The following is a 26,216-nucleotide window of genomic DNA, read 5'->3' as shown; positions in this document are numbered from 1 at the left end:
GTTGTGTCAAGACAAGGATAATACTACAAAAAAAACAGAAGTCAAGATAGAATAGAATGGGATAATTCATACCCTAATACTAATGTCAACTTAAAAGAATGGGATGTTTTATACCCTAATACTAATGTCAAGACAAAATAGAATGGGCTGTTTTATACCCTAATACTAATGTCAAGACAAAATAAAATGGGATGTTTTATACCCTAATACTAATGTCAAGATAAAATAGAATGAGATGTTTTATACCCTAATACTAATGTCAAGACAAAATAGAATGGGATGTTTTATACCCTAATACTAATGTCAAGATAAAATAGAATGGGATGTTTTATACCCTAATACTAATGTCAAGACAAAATAGAATGGGATGTTTTATACCCTAATACTAATGTCAAGATTAAATAGAATGGGATGTTTTATACCCTAATACTAATGTCAAGATTAAATAGAATGGGATGTTTTATACCATAATACTAATGTCAAGATTAAATAGAATGGGATGTTTTATACCCTAATACTAATGTCAAGATAAAATAGAATGGGATGTTTTATACCCTAATACTAATGTCAAGATTAAATAGAATGGGATGTTTTATACCCTAATACTAATGTCAAGATTAAATAGAATGGGATGTTTTATACCCTAATACTAATGTCAAGATTAAATAGAATGGGATGTTTTATACCCTAATACTAATGTCAAGATTAAATAGAATGGGATGTTTTATACCCTAATACTAATGTCAAGATTAAATAGAATGGGATGTTTTATACCCTAATACTAATGTCAAGACAAAATAGAATGGGATGTTTTATACCCTAATACTAATGTCAAGATTAAATAGAATGGGCTGTTTTATACCCTAATACTAATGTCAAGACAAAATAGAATGGGATGTTTCAGAGAGACAGACAGAGATAATATATTTGTTTTTATCCTAATAACGTACAGTTGGCACCTCGTGCTTACCATCTTGTTAATGACGATTCAAACACATCCTACGAGGACTCGTCAGTGAATCTGACCGCTAAAGGAATGACATTTATGACGAAACTATGAAAATCGAAGTCGGCAAAAACAAACTAGAAACTATTTAAGAAAAACTGCAATAACGTTCTGATGTCATCAAGTTAGTGAATTTAGTATCTTAATTACACTGATTGCATTATAACTATCATCAATGTGGTTCGGAAATTGAAACGGAAATCTACAATATTGGTTCTATTTTGATTTACAATAGAAATAAGCAAATTCAACGAAGTCTGAAACATCTAAATGGATATTCAAATGTATTTAAGTCTTTTCGCATAACATGTGATTGTATTGTGATTGTCATTTATATGCTGTCTTAAAAAAATAATAATAACCGAATATTCCACAAATTTTTCAGTTTTGTGTTATCATTATTTAACATTATGAATTACATTTTGTACATTCCGGTAGAACTTGGCTTTTGTGTTTGAACGCATATACTTGAGTAGGAGATACAATGCACTTTTCAAAAGTAATAAGGCTCAACGAGCCTGATATTATAGCTATAATGTTCGAAATACTGTTCAATATTATATATTGTTTACAAACGGAGTGCAACAGCCATTATGTTTATCACGCATTTACCGTGACGAGACATTTTGTAAACAATAAGGTATCTGGTCTGTTGGGTTATAAAACCTGTGCCACTACGACACGCATCATTGGTTTATCCCACGTGTTTGGTCATTAATCAGCGCTTGGACAAAGACAACTCATGGTCTATCTGTCACATGTAGTGTTAACAGTTGTTGGCTGAAACGGGCAAGGTCAGCATTGCCGATAAACTCATTTGACGACAACATGGTTTCTATAGGTATAAGGTAAGTGTTTACCATAATATTTGACATATTTATAAGTCAGTTTTAATTCAGAACTTAAATTTTTATGTCGGTCATTTTAGTGTCTAATTTTGTCTATTTTCATAGAATATTCTACGGCATTGAAAGAAAGATTGGCATTTTCCATGCGAATAAAAACTGCAAATAATTTAAAGCTTTGCTCCATTATCCAAATGAATTGAATATATGTTTTATCTAAACCGTTATGTCGAAACGTAACGTGTTTGTTTATGTTTCGGAGTCTAAAGTAACTACTTTGTTGTGGACATACTGAAAGATATCAAATCAATAAAAAAAAACAAAAAAAACCAACAAAGCAAACAAAACAAACAGTATTTTGATCCAAAACAGCACCCTGGCGAGTTCTTTCCTGCTGTGCAATTAAGATATACAAGTAGGTAATGGAATTATTTATTTCTTCTACTTCATACTCCCTGTGCCCCGATGAAACCCTAAAAGCTGATTGGATACACCGATAGTTACACTTTTGAAGAAACAGATTTGAAAGCAAGTAAGTGACAATTGTGGTGATCATGATGTTTAAAAAGTTCTTTAAATTGTCTACACCCATACCTCTCCTTATTGCCAATATCAATTCTCAATTATGCTGCGCGGTTAGATGTTAAGGTAGAGTATATCCGTCTTATCATGTAGTGTATATTAAGGGGCCGCGGTAGCCGAGTGGTTAAGGTGTTCCGACACTTTATCACTAGCCCTCCACCTCTGGGTTGCGAGTTCGAAACCCACGTGGGACAGTTGCCTGGTACTGACCGTAGGTCGTTGGTTTTTCCCCAGGTACTCCGATTTTTCTCCACCTCCAAAAACAGGCACGTCTCCTTAAATAACCATGGCTGTTGATAGGACATTTAACAAAATAAACTGTATATTAAGATATGTAATCTAAATATATATGTATATTTATTTTCGCGAACAGTCTTTGGCATTTCACTTCGACCACTTCGCTTACGTTTGTTTGGTACTGTCGCACGGCAGATTACAAATAATTGACTGGACTAGTCTGGGGAAAAACGCAAAACTATCTCTGTTCAATTAACTGGTAAACCGTTTACTGGATAAAGTGAAATCTATTCACGCCCCTCTAAGAAAAGTGTGATTTGGAGGCACGTCGGTCTAGTGGTAGATTGCAGGGCCACGTGACGGAATGTTCGCTTGTTCAAGTTTCGGCACGGACGCTGTGTTGTGTCCTCGAACAAGATACTTTACTCCGTTGTGTTCCAGTCGACTCAGCACGTGGTAGTGCAGTGCAGGAAATGTCACGTGTAAGTTGTTAGCGCCGAAATGGCAGCTCCGGCTGTATGTCCCCAGAGAGTTGAAAAAAGACAATTGCTGGTCGCTAAGGCCCATTAACCACGGATTATAATTTTAGATGATGATTGGAAACATAGTTCGGACCACAATAAAGTAATTGTGGTACACTGTGTGATGATTTCTGATTCTAGACATATGGACATAATGCCGGGAACACAAACCATGTTGCGGTACATCTTCATCACAGCGCTAATATTGTTTGGAAATGTGTACTCCTTAACACCTTCACAGTGAGTACAATTAGCTTTAAGATTTAATCTTGTCTATGAAATATACTAATTCTAAATAACCACAGGCAATACAATTACTGATAGACAAAGCAAAGTTATACATTTAAAAAAATAGATGTATTAAAGTGCAATTATTATAAACACATTTAACGCAATAACTGAAGTATACACAATTTTGTAATTGTAAACACTCTTATTTTGCTAGTGTATATTCCAAGTAATATGAACCTTGCTCTTCTCCTGTTTTATACTTTTATAATTATAATGCGCTGCTCATTCATATATTTTTACAATTTCATCTAGGATTACTTCATATACCTAAATCTTATTTTTTATAGGAGACAGGAAATAGAAACCATGCTCCAGAAGGATCATTCCAACCCCCCATTTTACCACACAGGTAAAACCTCCTTCACGTTTATACGAGTCAGTGTATCGTTTATATGCTCTATATTTCTACCATATTATCTACTCCGTCCTAATGAGGCCTCTATCATCAACAATACCTCGTTGCTAACACTAGTTCACTATTTATGTTGCCCCTGTCGCCAATATGTTCCGGTACTCTGTATTTTAAAGAACAAACACTTATTTTTCATACTGCCCTGTGTAGCCAAAACACATGATTATTCCGAGCTTTATCAAGTGTTTTCTCGAGACAATATACATTGTATTTTTTTTTTCTTTCTTGTTGACGTATTTAGTTGTTAGTGGTATTAAGAGTGTGGCTCTACTGTATCAAAGTCTAACAACCTGATGTTAGTTGTATTAAGAGTTTGGCTCTACTGTATAAAAGTGTAACAACCTGATGTTAGTTGTATTAAGAGTTTGGCTCTACTGTATAAAAGTGTAACAACCTGATGTTGGTTGTATTAAGAGTTTGGCTCTACTGTATAAAAGTGTAACAACATGTTGTTAGTTGTATTAAGAGTTTGGCTCTACTGTACCAAAGTGTAACAACCTGATGTTTGTTGTATAAAGAGTTTGGCTCTACTGTACCAAAGTCTAACAACCCGATGTTAGTTGTATTAAGAGTTTGGCTCTACTGTACCAAAGTCTAACAACCTGATGTTAGTTGTATTTAGAGTGTGGCTCTACTGTACCAAAGTCTAACAACCCGATGTTAGTTGTATTTAGAGTGTGGCTCTACTGTACCAAAGTCTAACAACCTGATGTTTGTTGTATTTAGAGTGTGGCTCTACTATATCTAACTCTCATTCTATTCAGAAAGATGCCATTTTTTTTTTATCTTTTAGATATTAGTAATCATCAAACAACGAGAAATACCAGCATATCCATACTAACTATGATTTGTACGTGTTAACACATATTGCCGTCGAGAGCACACACAATTAAACAAAAGCATACATTTATGATTATTTGTCATAAAAAAGACACAGGTTTACTATTTTTTCTCATGAACACCTGATAAATCGTACATACCTTATTTATAGCGATGTCTGTAATTCTTGACCTGCTTGGTTGTGAACATCAATTACAATGTCATACCCTTTGCTTGCGTAATCAGTTATCATCTCGACGAAGTTATTTCACAATATCCGGAGAACATTATATATTGTGTAGGTGTGTTGCCATGCATCATCATCATCATAATTGGCCAATCACATCTAGAGGTGTTCTGGAACTCAAATGACATAAGCATTTTCAGTGCAGACCTGCTGCCACATTCTCCTGAGTGTTAAATAGTGATGTTTTTCAAATCTCCATGGACCATAAATAAATACAGCTTTATAAAAGGGAAACACGAGATCCGAGGTCCAACTTTGTATTGCTATCCCCAAATGGACTGGCGCCATGTTCCTTCACCTAAATAAATGTTATTGATTACAAATACAAGGAACATAGGTTTTTATTTTTATCCTAGAATCAGTATGATATTTCAAATAAGTAATACTTACTACAAAATAGATAATAGTAATAAATAAATAAATAAATATACATCCAAGCTGTTATATATTTTACAACAATACCAAACGTATACTTAACAATATTACTAGTAAAACCCTCGAAAAGTTTGAGCTTCTAATTTTATCATTTACCTTCAAAGATATCGTAGAGGGCGACTCAAGACTCGGGGATTTTCTTCCTTGTCTTCAGAATACATTTAAGAGAATACAATTGATCCGTTGCCCCCTTTGCAACACTTTGGATCTAAAATGTTCTTTGCTCCACTCCCTTGTCTTTATGTGCTTTGTTTTCTTACTCTAGGTCTATTCCTGAAACCCTCATTTGACACCCTCATATGACTTGGGCTGTTGCGAGGACGTTGAACCCTTAAAATAAAATAAATAATTCGAACCGAAAACGAGGTCAAAGTATAAATAAAAATACAAATTTGCAGGGAGACTGCTGAGAACAGATACGAATAAGACCAGGTGACCCGGAAGAGTAAGCGTCTTCTGCTGCATCTTCTTAACCAATTAACTGCATCATGAAGAAATCATATCGGGCTTCCTTCCATTTTGTATGTTGATATATAATAAGCGAGGCTTTTATTATTATAATTGTTATGCCTTTCTAAAGATATACATTCCTCAACATTGTTTGCCATTTCGGTAAATAGAGTCAGTGTATAAGTTGTCGGCGATGTAGCGTCATTAAGATATTGTGAACCGATTATCAAAATGAAAAAAAAATTGTTTGTGTAATTCTGCAGGTAACAAGACCGATATTAAAATGAGCATCTATATGACGGAGATGAGATTTTTGGAGCGGGTTAGTAGATCAAATTACGTGTCGTATACTCTATAATATATACACAGAAACAGCTATCAGTATTACAATCGAACATTCACTAAATTAAACTTTTAACAGTAATTTGTGTAATAAGGGTCATAAGCTGTGGTTCCAAACACGATTCAGTGTATATGAACTATAAGTTACCTTCTCCTGAGAGCGACCTTTATAGACATGTTACATATAATCTGTTTATGTAAATGATTTTGTTGTTGTTGATATATTTGTTAACTATTACAATGCAATGGTCGTTTAGTGATGTTTTACTATACTTCATTCATATATTGTAGAGTGTATCTATAAATTTCTTTTGATGGTCCTCCCGAAGTTTGTTGTATGTAAACGCTATATAAATAAATGATATATTTGCAGACTGAAGCTGATTTCACATTCTACTATTATCAAGTATGGGATGACCCGCGACTAAAGTACCCCTTTGCTAATAATACCGATTATGGTATTAAAGACTACCACGTTGTCCGCAGTAAATACTTCGACAACATATGGCTCGCTGAGAGCTATATTGAAAATGAGCTACGTTCCCGTGTCCACGACTCGACCATGTCTAACCGTTTTGTTTGGCTCCTTTCCAATGGGACACTCGTGTACAGCATGCGGTACGCTTCATTTCAGCACATTGTCTATATATCTGACTTTCGCAATTCAATAGAGACTCATTCACGTACCTTGATTTATGAACATTTCTTCAAAATACAAAAAAGTGTATAAGAAACCATGTGAACAATCTCAATTCATGTTATTAAACGTACTTTCGTGTTATATACATATGATAAATCATCTATTTTCAACTTTTCAGAATCACAGCTGGACTTGCATGTACTTTGAGAGGTGTTCTTTTCCCAAATGCTCTATTTGTCTGCAGGCTAAAGTTTAGAATTCGTAAGTTTACGTAGTCATAGTCTAGTCTACAATGTGTAATAAAGATCAAACGCATATTGTGGTCGTTCTCATAATGAAGTGGCAGTAATGACGTATTTTTATTTGTTTGTTTATGTAATTTTTCCTATGATGACCTCAAAACAATACAGATAAATCCCTTTCATGATTGAAATGCAACCTATATTTTTCACAACAAATTAAGTTTTTTTCGAAAAGTAAAATACATTACGAAGGTGTTTTATGTTAAATGACCAACATCACTTCAAGTTACAACCGAGAATTCCCTACACATTTTATAATAGTGATTTGTATCGATTTCTAGGCTATATGCTTCGTTCACTTTTTAACCAGTTACTATTGATTTGTGGTTTATACATAGCCGGTTATTTTCGTCGGTAAAAATTTTTCGATTTTCATTTTAAACGAAGGAATTAAATTTGAACGAAGAGGATATCTTCCTGAATCAGTTCCGAATGTATATTAACCAATGTTTTTTTAGCATTGAATACCAATATGGTTAATATGATTTAAGAACGAGTATTGCTTACAAACGCAAGTATTGTGTGTAACCAAGTTATTTTTGTTATAACATTTAAGAACTATCCAGATATATTCGGCGGAAGTTATATATATTAATCTGCATGCAAAGAATAGGATAAAAAAGAAAATAATATAATTTCCAACTTCTTAAGTTATATATTTCGTTTGGTTTGTTTTATTATTGTTTAACGTCCTATCAACAGCTTTATGTCAATGAAGTTAATGTACATTAATATGCATGCAAAGAATATAATAAAAAAGAATAACTTATTATTTTTAAATATTGAAGTAAAATATGTAAACGTGCATGCAAAGAATAAATATGATAAAAAAGAGTAACTTATCATTTTCAATCATTGAAAATATATTAATGTGCATGCAAAGAATAAGATAACACGTTATTTTCAATTGTATATTCTACTTAATAATAAAGTATCTTTATAAGATATTAAGTAGAGCTGTTTTCAGTAAACTAATATGGGAACAAATAGAACAGAAATGGTAGCATATTCCCTATTACGTGACATTACTTTCCTTTGAAATACTCAACAACCGATTTATAACTAAATAATCTTATCAACCAATGAAAATGATTTAAGTCATCTTATTGGAATATATCTAGCTTATAGTGTATTTGTCGAGGTAAATGGAACATGTACATATGAAAGAATAAAGGATGATACGGAAACAAGTAAATCATGTACTAACGTCCTTATGCATACTTTTTCTTATCAACTATAAAATTCTGCTGAAAATTACTAATCTTTACAACCTATGAAGAAAATATATATAAGGTAATGAGCAGTGAAATATTCAGAGGTGTATATCCTTGCTCGAAAAAAACGTGTTTTCTTATACATTTAGATTCGTACACAAAAGACAAAGTATCATTGAAATGGGATACTGATCTGCAACCGATGCTTCCTGTGGATTTCGACAATGAGGAAGTGTCCTTAGATAAATGGGAAGCACTGCAGTGTGTACTAGACAATAGTGCAGGTAAAATTATTAAAAGACAAAAGGAAATGTGGATATAAAAATAGTAATTACCAATTTGGTAATGCAGGCATAAGGTGTCGGATAAAACATTCCTTGAATTGATACATAAGAAGTCAAGTTTGATTAAACGTAAATAAAGTAGCGAAATAAATTACAGTTGTGCATATTGTGTTTTCACTTTAGATCTGTTTTTATTTTATACAGGTTCAATACTAATAGTTCGGTCATATGTTTACTAACACTTATTTACATATAATATTGTACATATTTATTTATAAGGCAATACAAATTCAGTTGGTATGGACTCTGAATGATCGCAATCCTTAAAGCTACTATTAATATCGAAGATATAATTATTCTATTTCAGTGACCGATAGTTCGTGTTTGGAGCTCAAGGTCAGCATCAAGGTCAGTTTTGCTAGCAATGTTGTACGTATATTCATGCCAAGTATCTTCATTGTATTAGTCGGGTGGTTAAGTTTCTGGATTGAACGAAACCAAGTCTCGGCTAGAATTAAGCTTGGAACCTTATCTATGTTAGCAATGATCACGGAACAAGTCGGCACGAAATTCTTCTTGCCAGTTAATTTCAAAGTGGTATCATTTGAAGTCTGGTACATTATGTCGTTAGTATTTGTTGTTGCTGCAATGTTTGAGTACACTTTCGTACATGCTGTTGATGCATTTCAACTGAAAATGAAACTGCAAGAGGAACAAATGAAAAAGAATCGTAAAGAATCAGACGGTATGATGGACACCAATGGAGACAGCAGGACCAGTTCTACTAACCAACTTGAAATGGACAATATTGACTTGGTATGTATGTGATACCACGCGTTTTTATTTAAGAGTAAAACATTGCATATCAATGTGGAAATAAAACGAACCAGTAATGAAGTTAATCAAATATGCTGTTTTAATAATTAATTTCATCTTTTCTCAGACATCGCACGTTTTTATTTCCAGGAGGGTCCCGTAAATGGTAAAAATTCCAATACAAACGATAGCGTGGACGTGATAAAGAACAACAGCTTCGGTGCAAAATACATCATGATGATTTCAACAGGCCAGGTGGAGAAATATTTCCGCATTGTGTATGCCGTTTCATATATTGTGTTCCAGTTCTTATTTTGGACCATTGCTCTGAACTATGAAGAAATTGATATCTGATACTAGTGACACAACTTTGAGCCTGGACTACGTTAGCATAGGGTACCGCTTACCAAACGCATACTTCCAGTCAAATATCATCATTGAAGGAATCACTTTCACAATGGGACCCTCCAAAGGACAGATATGTAAATAAGTAAAATAATGAAATTAATCCAGTCCTCAGGTTGGTATGCTAACTGATATCGCGTATCTATGCATACAGAAACTCTTTTATGGCGATTTTTATAATTGTTTAAAATGTCCACTAAACTTATAGAATGAGTTTTGTAATGTGAAACATATATGTATCATGGACATTTGATTAATATATTCTTTCATCTTACCTGCGTACCAGATACAGTCCGTTGCTATTTATGTCTTCATATTCCAAAACATCGAGTTCATTATTGATGAAATTATCATTTAAACTAAGTGTAAACACGTGTTAGTTCAGGTCATGTTTTTATGTTCGGCTATGATAAGAATGAAAGGTAAGACACATATGCAAATCCTTGGTTTTCAAGCCAGTAGATAATATATTGCTAGTAGTTTAGTATAAAGTATGTCTTTTGGTTGCAAATAAGAACAAATTAATATACCTTATCATTGTATTGCTGAAAAATGTGTGTGCTTATTAAAGCTTTAATACCAGTATCGCCTATTGCTTCTGATGAAAAATCCTGGTTCCTTTTCTTAATCTGTCCCTATGTCACAATCCATGAACTGCATTGGTATGTTTTCGTTCCCTTTGAATTGATCATGCTGGGTAAAAAAAAATCTGTATTTACTGTTGGAAAGTAATTACAGTATATATCACTTTTTTATATTATGAAACATTCAGCTTTGTTTACGACACTGTTTATGCATCACATTGCTAATTGGAATTTTTACGACAGGTGGAGGATGTTATAATTTACACTTACAGAAACAGAAAAATCAATACAATTGGCTACGACCGCAGGATGTACGTCATCTGTCGGTTACATTTTTCTGTGTCATTATGAACTTACACTTTTTTTCTAGACATGTACAACATTAATTACCTAGTAGCTTTAGATTTACATTGTAAGTCACAAATAATGAAAGTTAATCAAGTGGTACAGAAAATCAGCAAATGATGAATAAAACACACATAAACAACACGATTGTATTGAGAATTTGTTCAGTGTACCGTTCTCATCGGAGTCAACTTGTTGGAAAGAATAAAGTTATAAAATGACAGGAACACAAATTTTCGTTGAAAATGACGCTTTACATTATCGTTGACTTTACGCGATAAAACGTTCCGCAATAGATATGAGTGTCATGGAAACACCAGCAAATAAAAAGAATAACCCAGGTATTGCGATGGAGGCAGCGGTTCCTGAAAATCAGAAAACAATATCCTATTCTGCAGGGCGGGGTCACTTTTAGTCGCCTCTTCCAAGCAACATGCAGTTGGACTAATTATCTGGCTCTTCAATCATTCCCGTCGGTTAATTTTAAAGTGGTATCATTTGACATATGGTACTTTATATTGTTATTATTTTTGTTGCTGTAATGCTTGCCTACATTTTCGTATGTGCTGTTGCCACATTTCAACAGAAAATGAGACTGCAGGAGGAGCTAAAAACACAAGAGTCGTAAAGAATAAAATGCTAATATGGACACCAATGGAGACAGAAGGGCCAGACCTACCAACCAAATTGAATGGACAATATTGGCTTGATATGTATCCGATACCATGCTGATATAAAACATGGAATATCAGTGTAGAAATTCAATGAACCATTGTTCAATGTGTTATTTTAATTACCATTAGATATCTCGTATTTAATCTATTCTCAGACATTGCACTTTTTATTTCTAGGTGAGTCACGTAATTTTAAAGAATTCCATTACAACGATAGCGTTGAATATATATCCTGATGATTCCAACTGACTAGGTGGAGAAATATGTCCGCAATATATATATATACCGATTCATACATAGAGAATACATGGTCAGTGTCTTAAAATATAAGCTGTACTTTGGCGAGGGTAAATAAAGACAAAAGTGGCGAGCCTTGGCCATGTATTCTATTCATTCTGCAACAGTCATGAAAAGAAATCATCAAAACAATCATTTTGAAGTGAAACGATGTCAAAAATGACAGAAATATGTTCGCCTTTTAAACGTTGTTTCACTTTAAAGTAGGTCAGTCGAATTGACGCACGTGCTCAGATTCCAAACTACAGCTGTTTTCCGTCATTGCCTTATACAGCAAACATATATATGGTGGGTGTATTCCGACAATGCGGTGGCAGTTATTTGAGCCATTTCTCTGAACTTAAAAGAAATTAACCATGCCGATACAGTTGTATCATGAAAAAGAGGCAGTCTACAACTAGTATGTACCAACCTTTGGGATTTTTGTTTTCCCTGTTTTCTTTTATATGTATATCCTTGACACCCAATCTCATATGGCCCTGCTATTGCAAGGACAATAAACCCCTTAAATCAACAGGAAAACGAAGACAAGCACTACACCACTATATGTACACATCGTACACAATGAATACAATCGCTGTAATCAAAAGTACATGCACCTACACAATTTCACATTTGTGCAAAAGGAGAATAGCAAGTAATCCCTGTTTTTATATTGTTTATGTTACGGGACATAATTTCCTATTTTAAACAGATGGTAAGTAATGAAACCAAGTCACGTTCCAGCCATTTCCGTCTCATATTATTGATGTAAAAGTCACTAGGTACAAAATATATTTATTCAATCTGAGTGTTAATAGAAAATAACTCCTGTATTATGATATGCATAAAATAAAAAATTAAAATAAATGTACACTATAATTGGTATATTCATTATGAAGTAGTACATACAGGCTTCACTTTTATTAAAACTAAAGTAAATAAATTGGTTCCGGATTTTCAATTTTCGGGTTTTACGAAAGTTTGTTTACACAGGAAATTTAGTTTTGTCTACAGCGAAAAACGGAAGCTCATAGTCAAGGTAAGATAGCGGGAAAACTTAATGTACAACTTCTGTCAAAACAAGGTTAATTCTGTCTTTGGTATTGAGATATTTAATTTTAAATAGGTTTCAGAAAAAAAATGTGTAGAGAATTGTGTCATTTTGGGTCAAATATCATAATATTTTGCAATTTTGAAGCAATTTTGAAGTTGTTACAATGTACCATGGTATTCACAGCTCTAAAAACACAGAAAAAATAAGTTATCCTTCAGCGCTGTATTAAAATAGCAAATGTTGTACAGATTACAAATATATATACTTTATTATAGGTAATATGTAGGGTTGACTGGCAATGTTAACATATCTAAAACATGTGCCATATTTTTCAGAATTGGGCATTTTTACTGTACACTGCTACCTTGGCTGTCGATAGGACGTTAAAAAATAAAACAAAACCTTTTGTGGAAACCCTACAATACACATTAACATTAGGTAACAACTAACAGTGCAATTCCTTCAATATTTGCTAGCAGTAACTCTACTTACATATATGTACTCAAGGAATTTTTTTTAAATGTAAACATTAGCTTATTTCGTGAACTCCACACACAAACTGCGGTAAGTTCTTCTTCCTTACGCGAGTCTCAACGAAGCCCATTAGCATTAGGTCTGCATTCCAGTACTCCTATAGTTCCACAATATATGCATGCATTAGATATATTTGTTACGAGATTTCCACAAAATATGCTAGCATTCTCAGAGATTCCTACAATACATAGCATCATTGGTTCTACTTTCTCTTGGACTACAACAGTACATACTTCTAATTCGTGGATTTTTATAATACATACTTTTACTTACTTCATGATTCCCACAAACTCTGGCATTATGCATTAGCTGTTTTTCTTAACGGTTCTCACAATACACACTAGCATCAGTTCCTATTCCGCGAGTCTCACAATACACACTAGCATTAGTTCTTACTCCACGAGTCTCCCAATACACACTTGCATTAGTTCTTACTCCGTGAGTCTCACAATAAACACTAGCATTAGTTCTTACTCCACGAGTCTCACAATACACACTAGCATTAGTTGTAACTCCGCGAATCTCACAATACACACTAGCATCAGTTCTTACTCCGCAAGCCTCACAATACACACTAGCATTAGTTCTTACTCCGCAAATATCACAATACACACTAGCATCAGTTCTCACTCCGCGAGTCTCACAATAAACACTAGCATTAGTTCTTACTCCGCAAATATCACAATACACACTAGCATCAGTTCTTACTCCGCAAGCCTCACAATACACACTAGCATTAGTTCTTACTCCACGAGTCTCCCAAAACACACTAGCATTAGTTCTTAATCCGCGAATCTCACAATACACACTATCATAAGTTCTTACTCCACGAGTCTCACAATGTACACTAGCATCAGTTCTTATTCCTCGAGTCTCACAATACACACTAGCATTAGTTCTTACTCCGCGAATCTCACAATACACACTAGCATTAGTTGTTACTCCGCGAGTCTCACAATAAACACTAGCATTAGTTCTTACTCCGCAAATATCACAATACACACTAGCATCAGTTCTCACTCCGCGAGTCTCACAATACACACTAGCATCAGTTCTTACTCCGCGAATCTCACAATACACACTAGCATTAGTTCTTACTCCGCGAATCTCACAATACACACGAGCATCAGTTCTTACTCCGCAAGCCTCACAATACACACTAGCATTAGTTCTTACTCCGCAAGCCTCACAATACACACTAGCATTAGTTCTTACTCCGCAAGCCTCACAATACACACTAGCATTAGTTCTTACTCCGCGAATCTCACAATACACACTATCATAAGTTCTTACTCCACGAGTCTCACAATGTACACTAGCATCAGTTCTTATTCCTCGAGTCTCACAATACACACTAGCATCAGTTCTTACTCCGCGAATCTCACAATTCACACGAGCATCAGTTCTTACTCCGCGAATCTCACAATACACACTAGCATCAGTTCTTACTCCGCGAATCTCACAATACACGTTAGCATCAGTTCTGACTCCGCAAGCCTCACAATACACACTAGCATCAGTTCTATTTGCTACGCGAGTCGCGGAAACATACCACTCTATAAATTAGTCTTACATACTCCTTGAAATCTCATTGATATGATATTATTGTGTATAACAAAAAAAATAATTAATTTTAATAGCACGGCTGCGATACCTGTGGTTGTAATTTCTGTGTTACAGTTTATGCTGACGTATGCATATTGATGTAAGTTTGTTTTATTTAATTCAATTGTAACGAGCAAGTGTGCTTTATTACTTCTTAATACTTACTTTTTTAACACGATTTTAACATGATTCTATGAACTCTGACCACGACTTATGTCACGTTGGTTGTTTGCATGCACATCTTTACCCTAGTTTACATACATAAGCTAGTGTTATACTTGTTTCCAATCAAATGACATAAATGAAATTACCATTTCCAGAGGCTATGGTATTTAGGCGAATTATGTAATTTTCGATTTATCTATTCTATAAGTCGAGCGCTATCAGCTTTTATGCATTTGCGCTTAGGAAAAGACAGTATGATATAGTATGTGTGATAGTTAAGATTTTTTTCAAATGTTTCAGAGTTCATCTGAGCTATGTAAACTTTGATTTCTCTATGCTATAAGTTAACTCCATCAGGTTAAATTAATCTCTTTCTTTGATAGGTAGTTATATGATATGACCGAAAGAGATTTTATAAGACATACATTTGTCGGAGTAAGGGTGATTAGGTGAGTTATATATAGCATAGTATAGTTTAGACGTACATTTCTCAACGTTAGGGTATTTAGGTAAGCTATATAATCTTAGTTATTTAATTTACTTAATTATTATAGCCCAGTGCAATAAAACTAAACACATTTGTTTTTCGATTTAGATGGTGTAGCAATATATAAGGTAGTCTTTAATAACCCATATATTTTCACGAAGGTTTGGATGAGCTTTGGTACTTTCTGTTTTGCTATGTCACTCATGTTTCCTTACTTACTGTATGGACACGGTTAATTACAGCCAGGTACACATCGGGCCCTGATATTGTACAACTCTGATGAACAGCGTGCACAAAGCCCTTAAGTACCTCATAAACTACCAATGATTGATGCTACCGATATCCCTGTGCGGTCATTAATGTGCAGGTGTTATATTAGTGATATACGTATGTATTCCCTGTTTACAACTATGAGACATGGTCTACCTAGGGTAAGTAAAACCTAGATTGATGATTTGGAATTTTTCCCAACAAGAATATGTTATAATTTAGTTTGATGTGTGCTTGTTAATTGACGTTTTCTATTTCATGTCACTCAATGATAGATGTTGCATACAATTTTGTACATGCCCTTGCTGATAAACTTCTTAATAGTCAATGCTGATCAATATCCACCGATCGACGTCAGTGTTACATCGTTTGTCGATCTTAACGAGATATGATTACCGCAAGTTAAAGTAAAGGGTTTTTTATATTTCAGTTTCAGTTTCAAAATTATATTTTAGATACATTAACTTATGGATGTTGTATTGTCCGATATCTAATCACTTAAAGTAAAAAATAGCAACGTGGCTACCATTTCCAAGACTGTTGATGATAAAATTATTTCATTAGCTGCAGATTACCTGTTTTAAATTACGAATATAAAGCGAATACAAACAAAGATTGTAGAAATACAGAGACACTATGGTTTGTACTGAAGAGAGCTTCAAGAACAAGGTTAATAAAGCTTTTCGTTTCACACACATATATAAACATATACATAAAATGAAGTTGCTTTTTGCCAAGACATTTTTGTGACGTGTTCTTATATCTCATAACATTAATTAAAAAAAAACCGTTGAAATACTACAGCAATGTTAAAGACTTTGGATGTAGTATACTCAAACATCAAATATTTGAGTGCAGGAATAAATACCAATGAAATGTTCACTAATAAACATTTCGTCTTTTTGTGTTTCATTCCAGACCTATATACTTGACATAATTTTGTTGACAACAGCCGGTTATCATGGCTACCAAATCATTGAAAACGTGTTGGATGCTACTTGCGATAGCCACATATGGCAGCATCAAAGCTGAATTAGCACCAGCACAGTACGTATTTATATAATATTATTCAGTTAGTATTTCTATTATATAGAGTAAACCATTGTAACCTGTCATATATTTTTTTAATCTGTTTGAAATAATTTTAAATGAATTGTTGGTCAATTTTTTTTTCAAAAGTATCGCTGATATCAATTCCATTATATTTTTTTCAGGCGACATGAAATAGATAAAATGTTGCAGAAAGACCAGTCTAAGCCACCCTTCTATCATACAGGTAAAATGTATATTTTTTTAGATTAATTTCCCATAGGTACATGAGAAACGCGTCCACCAGACTACGTGACACTCACACAACCTCATATATACCCATTTCATGGTGTTGCTTAATCTGTTTTGTTAGGATGTCGATTTGATTTCAACAGTTGTCTCATCGTATCCATGAATGTTTCTCTTCGAGAAAAAAATGATTTTACTCAGAAGATGTAAGTCACACATTTTGTACATGCAACGCACATTGACAAACCTGCTACGTTCAGATGATTTTCATTTCGGTAAACTATCTTAATACATTGTTTGGTATGGTATAACATATTGTTCTCATGTGGCGTATTTTCAGGATTGTACATTTCAACACAAACCTGATATGTTTCGCAATCAATAATATGACTCAAAAGTATAATATTATTATTGTGACGTCACGATTGTTGTGAAACACATACCGTCCAAGTCGACAATTCGTTTGCCGAAATAGAAATTTATCGAACAGAGTTTAAGGCATATCATGAGCTTGTTCCATAAACATTTATATATGATACGTAGAATATCAAACGATTGCGTCGTCTAGGATTCGGCTAGTGTATTACACATTTTGTTAGCGCTATCTCTCACGAGTTCATTTCTCAATGGAACTTCATGAAATGTGTTACATAAATTTATCATGGCAACATCTCCGATGGAATTGATTTTCAGAGCTGGCTCTCTCCTCTATACAGAGTTATTGCCCTTAGGTTATCTCACTCAAATATGATTTTGTCACCAATCTCAAAAGTTTATATCCGAAACTCAACGGAATTTCATGGAACTTTATATATGATTTTATTATCGCAATATCCTATACGAGTACAGGTTTCATATTGCCCTTAGGTTAATTCACTCACATTTATCATTGTCAAAGCTCTCATAACACCATGCCTCAACGAGATTTAATGATACCTGATACATTAGTTTATCATTCCTATCTGTTGGACAAATTCGCTTTTCATATGCAGCATTCCCTTATTTGCATAGTTATTGTCCTAACTTAAATTCAGTCAAATTTAACTTCATCAACGGTCACAAAGGTTCATTTTTCAACAGAATTTCAGGAAACTTGAGAAACGGAGTAACCATAGCAATATCTCGAACAAGTTGAGGGTAAAGATTTTTCCTAGTTGTCTTCTTACTTTAAACACCTCTTACAGGAACAAGATGCGCAAGTATAAATGTGTTGTGTAATGCGAGGGGATCGCTATCACTTGTGACACTCGTCTAAAACCTTGTATCATCAAAATCAAACCTGTATCTGATTATAAATGCACTGTACATAAAATAGTATATTTCCAAAAGATAATTTACAAGACATACATTGTAATATATAAGATATGTTATTAAGAACGAGATTATATCGAGATAAACAAAAACTTTGATATCATCACTGCACAACGATTTGGAATTACATTTTAAAAATAGTGTAGCAAAACTTGTAAGTACGAAATACCTTTCCGAAATCCGGCAAAGCGTGTTCTACATAAGATATTTAATTGGTTCAAGATTTGAGATAATGTATCGAATCTGTGATTCATTTATGTTAGGTAGATTTGTTAGTTTAACGTCACTAATCATCGTGTCATCGTTTAAAAACGTTATATCCTTGTGGCAGTTGCTACATTTATACATGTATATACCTGTTTCAGATTTTAGTTTCGGTCTATATAATGTAGGTGATTATTGTTAAAATACCATCAATGTCTAGGCTATATTGAGTCTTGTTCGTGTACTGACATAGTAACTCAAATGTGCAATTACTGCATACTGTAACGTAGGTTGAGACTTGTCATAACCCTGAACACCTACCGGTAGTTAGTTATTTACAGCCGTTGTAGCACAATTCAATGTATCTCCTAAACGAGATAAATTATATATATATATATATATATTGTATATGTTGTTTCTCGTTTGTTTTCCAGGTAACAAAACAAATGTCCGCATCACTATACATATGACCCAGATGAGGTTCATAGATACGGTTTGTGTTTACGGAAATGTTTATATTATACAAGTAAAGCATTTTGAGGGGGTCGATACATGGTTATATCGACCAAAGAAAATATGGGCTGAGGACAAAGTCAATAATTTCCCCAGGTCGATATAAACATATATCGACCAAAATCAAAATGCTGTTATTGCTTTATCATTTACTAAGTACCTTGATTTTGTGAAAAAACGGGAAGTTGGATGGGTTGGATGACACAACATAAAACACATTTTTATATTAGAGCCTTGGTAGTTTTAATCAAAATAATGTAAACCGTAATCGCACTTATGTATTGAATACCTTCTATGTTACTCAAGCATGTATTGGCCAAATCTATCTACTTTCAATTCAACTACCGTTATATACAATGTTGCCTAACATTTGACTTAATTTGTGAGGTAACACTCTGTTCATATAATTGTGGTTTATATCTAAAATTCCTTCTCTTAATGTCATCGAATGGCACTGCTGTACATTATGATGATCACTTGAAGTCTTCAACGGCATGAACATCAAACTTAACTCTGCAATGTTTATTACCTACCTCAATCACTGTCTGAAGAGTATAACTGCAAGCCGTCCACTTTGTCTTTGTCGAGTCTGCACTATTTAAACGTCAATATCATCTTTGATAGATTTGATAAATGTGTTTAGCAACGTGTATACCGTCATCTATACCCAGGTCAGCGAAACGTCTGTTTCAATTCAATTCATTTTATTACATTTGGCTTGACAGCCAATCAGTTTTGAACAAACATAATACATAATACTTCATATTGTAAAAATACAAAAAAAAACGTATGGAGATCAACATGAGCATACATGATATGAATATCACATAAGGTACATAATATAGAGATCAATCTACATTGTTTCACATATATATGGTGATACTTATTACTTTGATCAAATAATTTTACCACTATGAGAACATCAATAAATTTGCAATATATATGTAGCTAAACACATATCATAACGTTCGCTGTTTATTTGACTGTACAATGAATTTACCTAATCTATGCTGTTCCTTTATTTTATTTGAAATTGGTAATTAAAAAAAAATAAAGACCGATGGTTTATAAGCGGCCTGATATATTAAGCGCGCTTGTGAACTAAATGGTACAGACATCTAAACATATATACATAAATCGCTGTACAAAATGTAGATAATTCAATATGTCTTTAATTCACATGAGGTGCATAATTTGTTATTCTATTTTATATTATTTGTCACTCAGTTTCTATCTATAATATAATTTGAGCATAGTAATGAGCCACTTCACTCTGTTAACGTTAACACGATCACGAAATCAAATCAAATTCGTTCACTACATACTGATGTACATATATACAGGCATATCACTGCTAGACAAACAGTATGATCTTGTATCCTGTGGGGAAAAGTAACACAATTTTGATTTTCATTTCATCACGGAATTCCGTATCATTTAGTTGCTTGCTTGCTTGCTTACTCATAGTACTGTAATTTAATTGCCAACTCTTTGTGTAAGGCCTAAATAACAGTACTTATTTTCAAAATAATTGCAAAAATGCAAACATCTGGTACTTACCCACACTTCATAAAGATGTTTCGTCCAGAGGACATGGCACTATCTTTTCTTCCGAGGGGCTAGCGCTCATCAAAAGCGAAGCAGTGTCAAAAAAAGCATTAGGAAGAAAGAAAAAAACTGCTTACAATGAATAGCAGCGAGTGGGTCTGCAAAAGAGCCTCGAATGTAGGCAACTCTATTCGACGTTTGTTTTCAGCCGCTTGTGTTATTATTTCATGGCTGGGACAGAATTGATTGAGTTAAATGTAAAACTTAGATATATTATCTCTCCAAAACCATCCGGCAAGAAATGCGTTACTTTAACCCGATCAATTCCTCTGTATATATTTGTAAATTACTATGTTAACATGTCCGACATCTATACTATAAATCATAAACTGTAGAATGTATATGGATTATGTATTTATTTTCTTAGGCGGAAGCCGACTTCACATTTTACTTGTACCAAATCTGGAATGATCCTAGACTGAGTTATCGTTTCGAAAACAACTCTGACTTTAATGAGACGTACCACGTTGTCCGAAGTAGATATTTTGGAAACATATGGCTAGCTGAGAGTTACGTTGAAAACGAATTACATTCCCATATCCACGATTCGTCAATGGCCAACCGTTTCGTATGGCTCATGGCAAACGGAACTTTGATATACAGCATGAGGTATGTTTTTAGCATTTCACCCTTAATACAAATTATCAGTAATCGCTTAATTTGTTTATTTTTTCTAAATAAGCATTTACTACTGCTATAGTGGAGGGAACATTTGTATGTAGTAAGCCTTTATCGTTGGAAATACTTAGCAATGAGCCAAATCACTCACTTTGTCGATGGGACGTAACATAAATAAATAAATTATATAGATTAATCAATTAATTGATTGAATTAAATCAATTAATTGATTGAATTAAATCAATTAATTGATTGAATTAAATCAATTAATTGATTGAATTAAATCAATTAATTTAATAATACAAACTTTATATAACTTCATAGAATGTGCATATACAATAAGAAAATCAAATAATTTACTTTTTCAAATTGATTCGGGAAGAAGTTTTGATTTTCCTTGAATCAGTCTCTGATTGTTTTTATTGATTTGATAAAAAGAAATAACAGCTAAATTATTAGTTCAATTACAGAATTAATTTGATAATTTCAAAGTTATGTTGGTAATATCATTTTCTCTTTCGGTGATTTTAGAATGACAGTTGGACTTGCGTGTGAGTTGAAAGGCTTCCTGTTTCCCAACGGTCTGTTCGATTGCCTCATGAAGTTTCGCATTCGTGAGTATTTGTTGAGTATTTTTTAACAAACGTTAAAAACCACATAATTTCTTAACGAAATGCTCTCAATCATAAACGGGTCCAGGGCTTTTCATATAAATACAGTTTGTAATGCTATCTCACTGAAGCACACGGCCAAAAACACCCAGCAGGACACCTCACCAAGTCACATTACTAGTAAAGTGCGGTGCTTAGGCTTGGTTTAGTATTGTTTTAACATCTTATCAATAACTGCAGTCTTTCCTTTGTGAGAGAGGCATGCAAGCGGCGAATTTATATAGATTCTGGGAATCTGCGATATATTCGTGTCTGTCTCCTTGTGATAGCACGGAATTGATGCCTACTTTATAGTGCAGTAGTCAGGGAGATATTAAGGAAGAAAAAAGTTGTTCAGAAAGAATAGAAAAGATAATGTTCCACAAAGTTAGTCGCCTCTTACGATCATTCTTACGACCTACCTGCAGTACAGACACTGAAAAAATGTGATTTAAAAAAAATCATCATTGTCCTGGGTATTTATTTCATATGGTATACGTGTGTTTTTATTTTCTAAATTCAAATTTCAAAGTTGTATATGGTAATTCGTTTTCTTGCTTTTTTTTTTTTTTTTGTTCTATTGGGTTTTTTTTTAGGTTTTTTTTAATTTCTTTTCTTTTTTATCATTTTATACTTCATTTTCATAGCGATTGTATAATTTGATGACAGTGCATGGTATTATAGAAACATACAGTTCCCCAAAATTTGAAACTTTTGTAATATTACGTGACGTTTTAGAACGTTCTATAAAGAAAAAAAAACATTTTTCACTTGCCGTTTTTAAGTGTTATTTAATGATTCATATTTAAAACAAGTGTTTTATGGTGTATTTTTTTTTTAAATACAATGTACAAATGTATGTATCTTTTTTGGCCTGTGATTGCAAGAGGGTTTGGTAACTTGGAAAGTATTCGCATATGTCTAATAAACTACCGTACTAATCTAGTTGCTATATTACAATAGTTTCATTTCATATATGTATATTGTTTTTGTTTTTTTGTTTTTTGTTTGTTTTAAGATTCGTATACAAACGACCAAGTCTCCATGGAATGGGACACCATTCATCAGCCGAAGATCAATGTAACTTTTGCAAACCCCGAGGTGACCAAACATGCTTTGGAGTTCACGAAGTGCTCGTCAGATACGAGTGCAGGTACTTTACACAATATTTACACGTTGATATTATAAGCACAGCATATAATTTTGACAAGCAGCTATATGATGTTTGAGTGACCATTGTATCATACAGAGATATATTAGATGTTTTGTTAATGTTCTCAACTAGAACAAAAAAAATGGGAAAGACGTTTGACGTTGTAAATCTTACAATGATTTGACTGGAGTTGTTTTTCTATAAGAGTGTTGGGAATTTAAAATAATTTGCAACATTGGTGCACGTTTCGGAAATTGCGTGTCGGGAGATTTTTCGCTACTTAAACACAAGTCGTAAATATCATAAATACAACAATCCAAGCTTTGGAGTTAAAGCACTACTGATTCGAAAAAAGGCAAACGTGAAGACATTTCCCTATATGTTTTGGTAAAATATGGATTTTACAAGAAACTGACACTGCAGATGACAAAACGGATCGCACCCTACCTTCAGATTTTGACAGAACTCTGACACCGTTGTAAATGTAAACACTTTATTTATTTTACAATAAGGAAACAATTTATATCAACTTATATTAATCTTGCTACGCCATTCCATAATCACACCCGAAAAGGTTAAGTTTTTGACCCAATAAGGGTACATATTGATTACTTCCTTCCAAATTTAAACAGGCGAAACGGACAGTCCATGAATATCACCTGTCCAAGCAGTTAATGTTATCGGTCTAATTTGAAGACTTTACCCTTTTCGGTCGGACCTCGAAATATAGGCCTGTGCTTTGACGTACTTACATATGTAGGAATGGCAATACAAACCATAACAAAATAAAGTCAACCTCAATTGTTATACTGTACATATGTGTACTTAACGAGATTTTTTATTTTATTTGCAGTTGTAGATAGTTCGTGCATACAACTATTGGTACACGTAAGATTCAGTTTTGCCAGTAGCGCAGCACGTTTGTTTTTACCCAGTATTTTCATCGTGCTTGTCGGATGGCTGAGTTTTTGGATAGAGCGTTCGGAGGTGTCCTCAAGAGTCAAGCTTGGAACACTGTGTCTGCTGGCTATGATCACAGAACAGGTGGGAACGAAGTTGTTCCTGTCAGCCAAGTTCGTGATATCAGCAATGGAGGTGTGGTTTGTGGTATCACTGCTTTTCGTTGTGGTAGCCATGTTTGAATATACATTTGTACACGCTGTGGATATCTTCCAAGATAAAGTAAGACGACAGGAAGAAATGAAGAAGAAGATTCGCACAGTAGTTGGGGGAATAGGCGATCCCCAGGATAGTAAGCAAAGGAGCAATGTAGATCTCATCGAAATGAACACCTTGCCGTCGGTAAATAAATAAATACTGACTGAACCTTCATATAAACATAATTTCCCACTTCTCCAAGATGTGAAACATTTGAAAAAAAAAAACCATATGCATCAGATAATATTTCCTTTTTGTGCTTTTAGTTCTCTGATCAAGATTATTATTTTAACATTTTCTATTTTGTACTTGTACAAAGATAACAAGAAAAATGAAGCATCAAAATCAAGATATTCGATAAATGAAACATTTTATCATTACAGCATTGCAGTTATATAACAAGGAAAAGTTTTTTCAGCCTTCTAAAATATTTTGTTTTTGTTATTGAAGGATGGTCCGGTCAGTGTAGAATCAGAAAGCGACGACCTGATCAACAGCTTTGGTGCGAAATTCTTCATGTCGGTTCCCACTGGTGTCGTGGAGAAGTACTTCCGGATCCTGTATCTAATTGCGTATGTCTTATTTCAGTTTCTGTTTTGGACAGTCTACCTAAATTACGAAGAAGTGTACTGATAAACTCAATATCGTTAACATGGCTGAAGACAATCCTTTCATTACATTTGTGTATGATAATAGACGCAAACAATTTTATTACATGGTGAGCGAATATTTAAGCTCCGAATAAATGAATGCGCCTTCGAAATGTGAGTTATCTCATTAGTTCAGTTTGTAGCTTCTTCAAGTCGGGGGCCGCGGTGGCCGAGTGGTTAAGGTGTCCCGACACTTTATCACTAGCCCTCCACCTCTGGGTTCGAAACCTACGTGGGGCAGTTGCCAGGTACTGACTGTAGGCCGGTGGTTTTTCTCCGGGTACTCGGGCTTTCCTCCACCTCTAAAACCTGGCACGTCCTTCAATGACCCTGGCTGTTAATAGGACGTTTAACAAAACAAACCATCCAAACCATCCAAACCAAATTCTTCAAGTCCGCGTGATTACGCCGAGATACTACAATCTGAAACAAGCTATACAAACACTGCCTTTAACGGATGCCGGGGATGGGGGCAACCGGTGTGTAAAAGAATACATACTTATTACAAAATTGATAATGCGATGGCAACACATGAATACAAGTATGATATTTGTATACAGAGGCCCATAATCATTCCTTTATAAGCACTACAAATCAGCGGAGTAAGCTTGGATGCAACTCAATTGAGAAAAGCAAGGATGTAATTCGCTGACCTTCCTCCGCGATATTGATCACAATGCCCCGCTACCACTTGGAACTTTGTTTTATGTATTTGTGTACAGATGAGACGAAATGAAATAATGAATTCATAAAAAACGCTAAAAATTGTACTCAAGTATGAAATATGTGCTCAATCCAACTTCCTTTAAACTCGCTTAAATCATGAACGTATGTATTTGAGTATGAGTACTGTTTCATGAATAAGCTATTCTAGAAAGCTTCTGCTTCATTAGCTGCGATAACGTAGCTCTGGACGACGGATGCTCTACTGCTTCATTAACAGGTGTCTCCTTTCACGAATCAGGAATTTTTAATATTATGTGAAGTTGCCAAAGCAGGATAAAGTTAATGAGACCGGTGGTTAAAGCATACATTTCGCGATAGTCGCTTTACATCAAATAATCATAATATCACGTTCTATTTTTTTTTAAACGACAAACTATTGAATATCACTTTTCAAATATAGATTTAGTAGTTTATACAATGTCGAAACTATACTTTAAAGCCTGCATCATAAAGCTATATGCTCCTTCTATTCTAATCAGCGGTACTAGGCACCAGATGGGTT

At 34.0% G+C, this 26,216-nt stretch overlaps 2 protein-coding genes across 3 annotated transcripts; both read left to right on the top strand.

The window, feature by feature from the left end:
- Nucleotides 1–1,728: 1,728 nt before the first annotated feature.
- LOC117336366 (glycine receptor subunit alpha-3-like) lies at nucleotides 1,729–10,922 on the top strand. Its single transcript, XM_033896871.1, has 10 exons — nucleotides 1,729–1,854; nucleotides 2,332–2,383; nucleotides 3,333–3,431; nucleotides 3,770–3,831; nucleotides 6,109–6,167; nucleotides 6,561–6,805; nucleotides 7,006–7,088; nucleotides 8,493–8,627; nucleotides 8,995–9,443; nucleotides 9,594–10,922. Exons 3-10 carry the CDS (start codon nucleotides 3,337–3,339, stop codon nucleotides 9,795–9,797), a joined length of 1,332 nt encoding a protein of 443 aa, XP_033752762.1. The 5' UTR covers nucleotides 1,729–1,854; nucleotides 2,332–2,383; nucleotides 3,333–3,336; the 3' UTR covers nucleotides 9,798–10,922.
- A 4,773-nt stretch (nucleotides 10,923–15,695) lies between these two features.
- On the top strand, nucleotides 15,696–25,101 carry LOC117336365 (glycine receptor subunit alpha-1-like). Of its 2 annotated transcripts, XM_033896868.1 has the most exons (9): nucleotides 15,696–16,006; nucleotides 16,764–16,892; nucleotides 17,060–17,121; nucleotides 19,073–19,131; nucleotides 21,127–21,368; nucleotides 21,909–21,991; nucleotides 23,046–23,180; nucleotides 24,034–24,482; nucleotides 24,789–25,101. In XM_033896868.1, the coding sequence occupies exons 2-9, from the start codon at nucleotides 16,807–16,809 to the stop codon at nucleotides 24,969–24,971; spliced, it is 1,299 nt and encodes a 432-aa protein (XP_033752759.1). In that variant the 5' UTR covers nucleotides 15,696–16,006; nucleotides 16,764–16,806; the 3' UTR covers nucleotides 24,972–25,101. The 2 variants fall into 2 exon arrangements, with proteins under 2 accessions (XP_033752759.1, XP_033752760.1); XM_033896869.1 differs by lacking the exon at nucleotides 16,764–16,892 and having other exon boundaries at nucleotides 15,698–16,006.
- Nucleotides 25,102–26,216: the final 1,115 nt, after the last annotated feature.

Source organism: Pecten maximus, chromosome 10, assembly GCF_902652985.1.
Source record: "Pecten maximus chromosome 10, xPecMax1.1, whole genome shotgun sequence".
Classification (NCBI taxonomy): domain Eukaryota; kingdom Metazoa; phylum Mollusca; class Bivalvia; order Pectinida; family Pectinidae; genus Pecten; species Pecten maximus.
Note: the sequence above shows the minus strand (reverse complement) of the source record. Positions and strands in the feature narration are given on the sequence as shown.

Coding starts and splice junctions, on each gene's coding strand:
- LOC117336366 (XM_033896871.1), top strand. CDS start 3,337: ATGGACATAATGCCGGGAACACAAACCATGTTGCGGTACATCTTCATC. Junction 3,832..6,108: donor CCCCCCATTTTACCACACAG/GTAAAACCTCCT, acceptor GTAATTCTGCAG/GTAACAAGACCGATATTAAA. Junction 7,089..8,492: donor CAGGCTAAAGTTTAGAATTC/GTAAGTTTACGT, acceptor TTATACATTTAG/ATTCGTACACAAAAGACAAA.
- LOC117336365 (XM_033896868.1), top strand. CDS start 16,807: ATGGCTACCAAATCATTGAAAACGTGTTGGATGCTACTTGCGATAGCC. Junction 16,893..17,059: donor GCTGAATTAGCACCAGCACA/GTACGTATTTAT, acceptor TATTTTTTTCAG/GCGACATGAAATAGATAAAA. Junction 21,369..21,908: donor ACTTTGATATACAGCATGAG/GTATGTTTTTAG, acceptor CGGTGATTTTAG/AATGACAGTTGGACTTGCGT.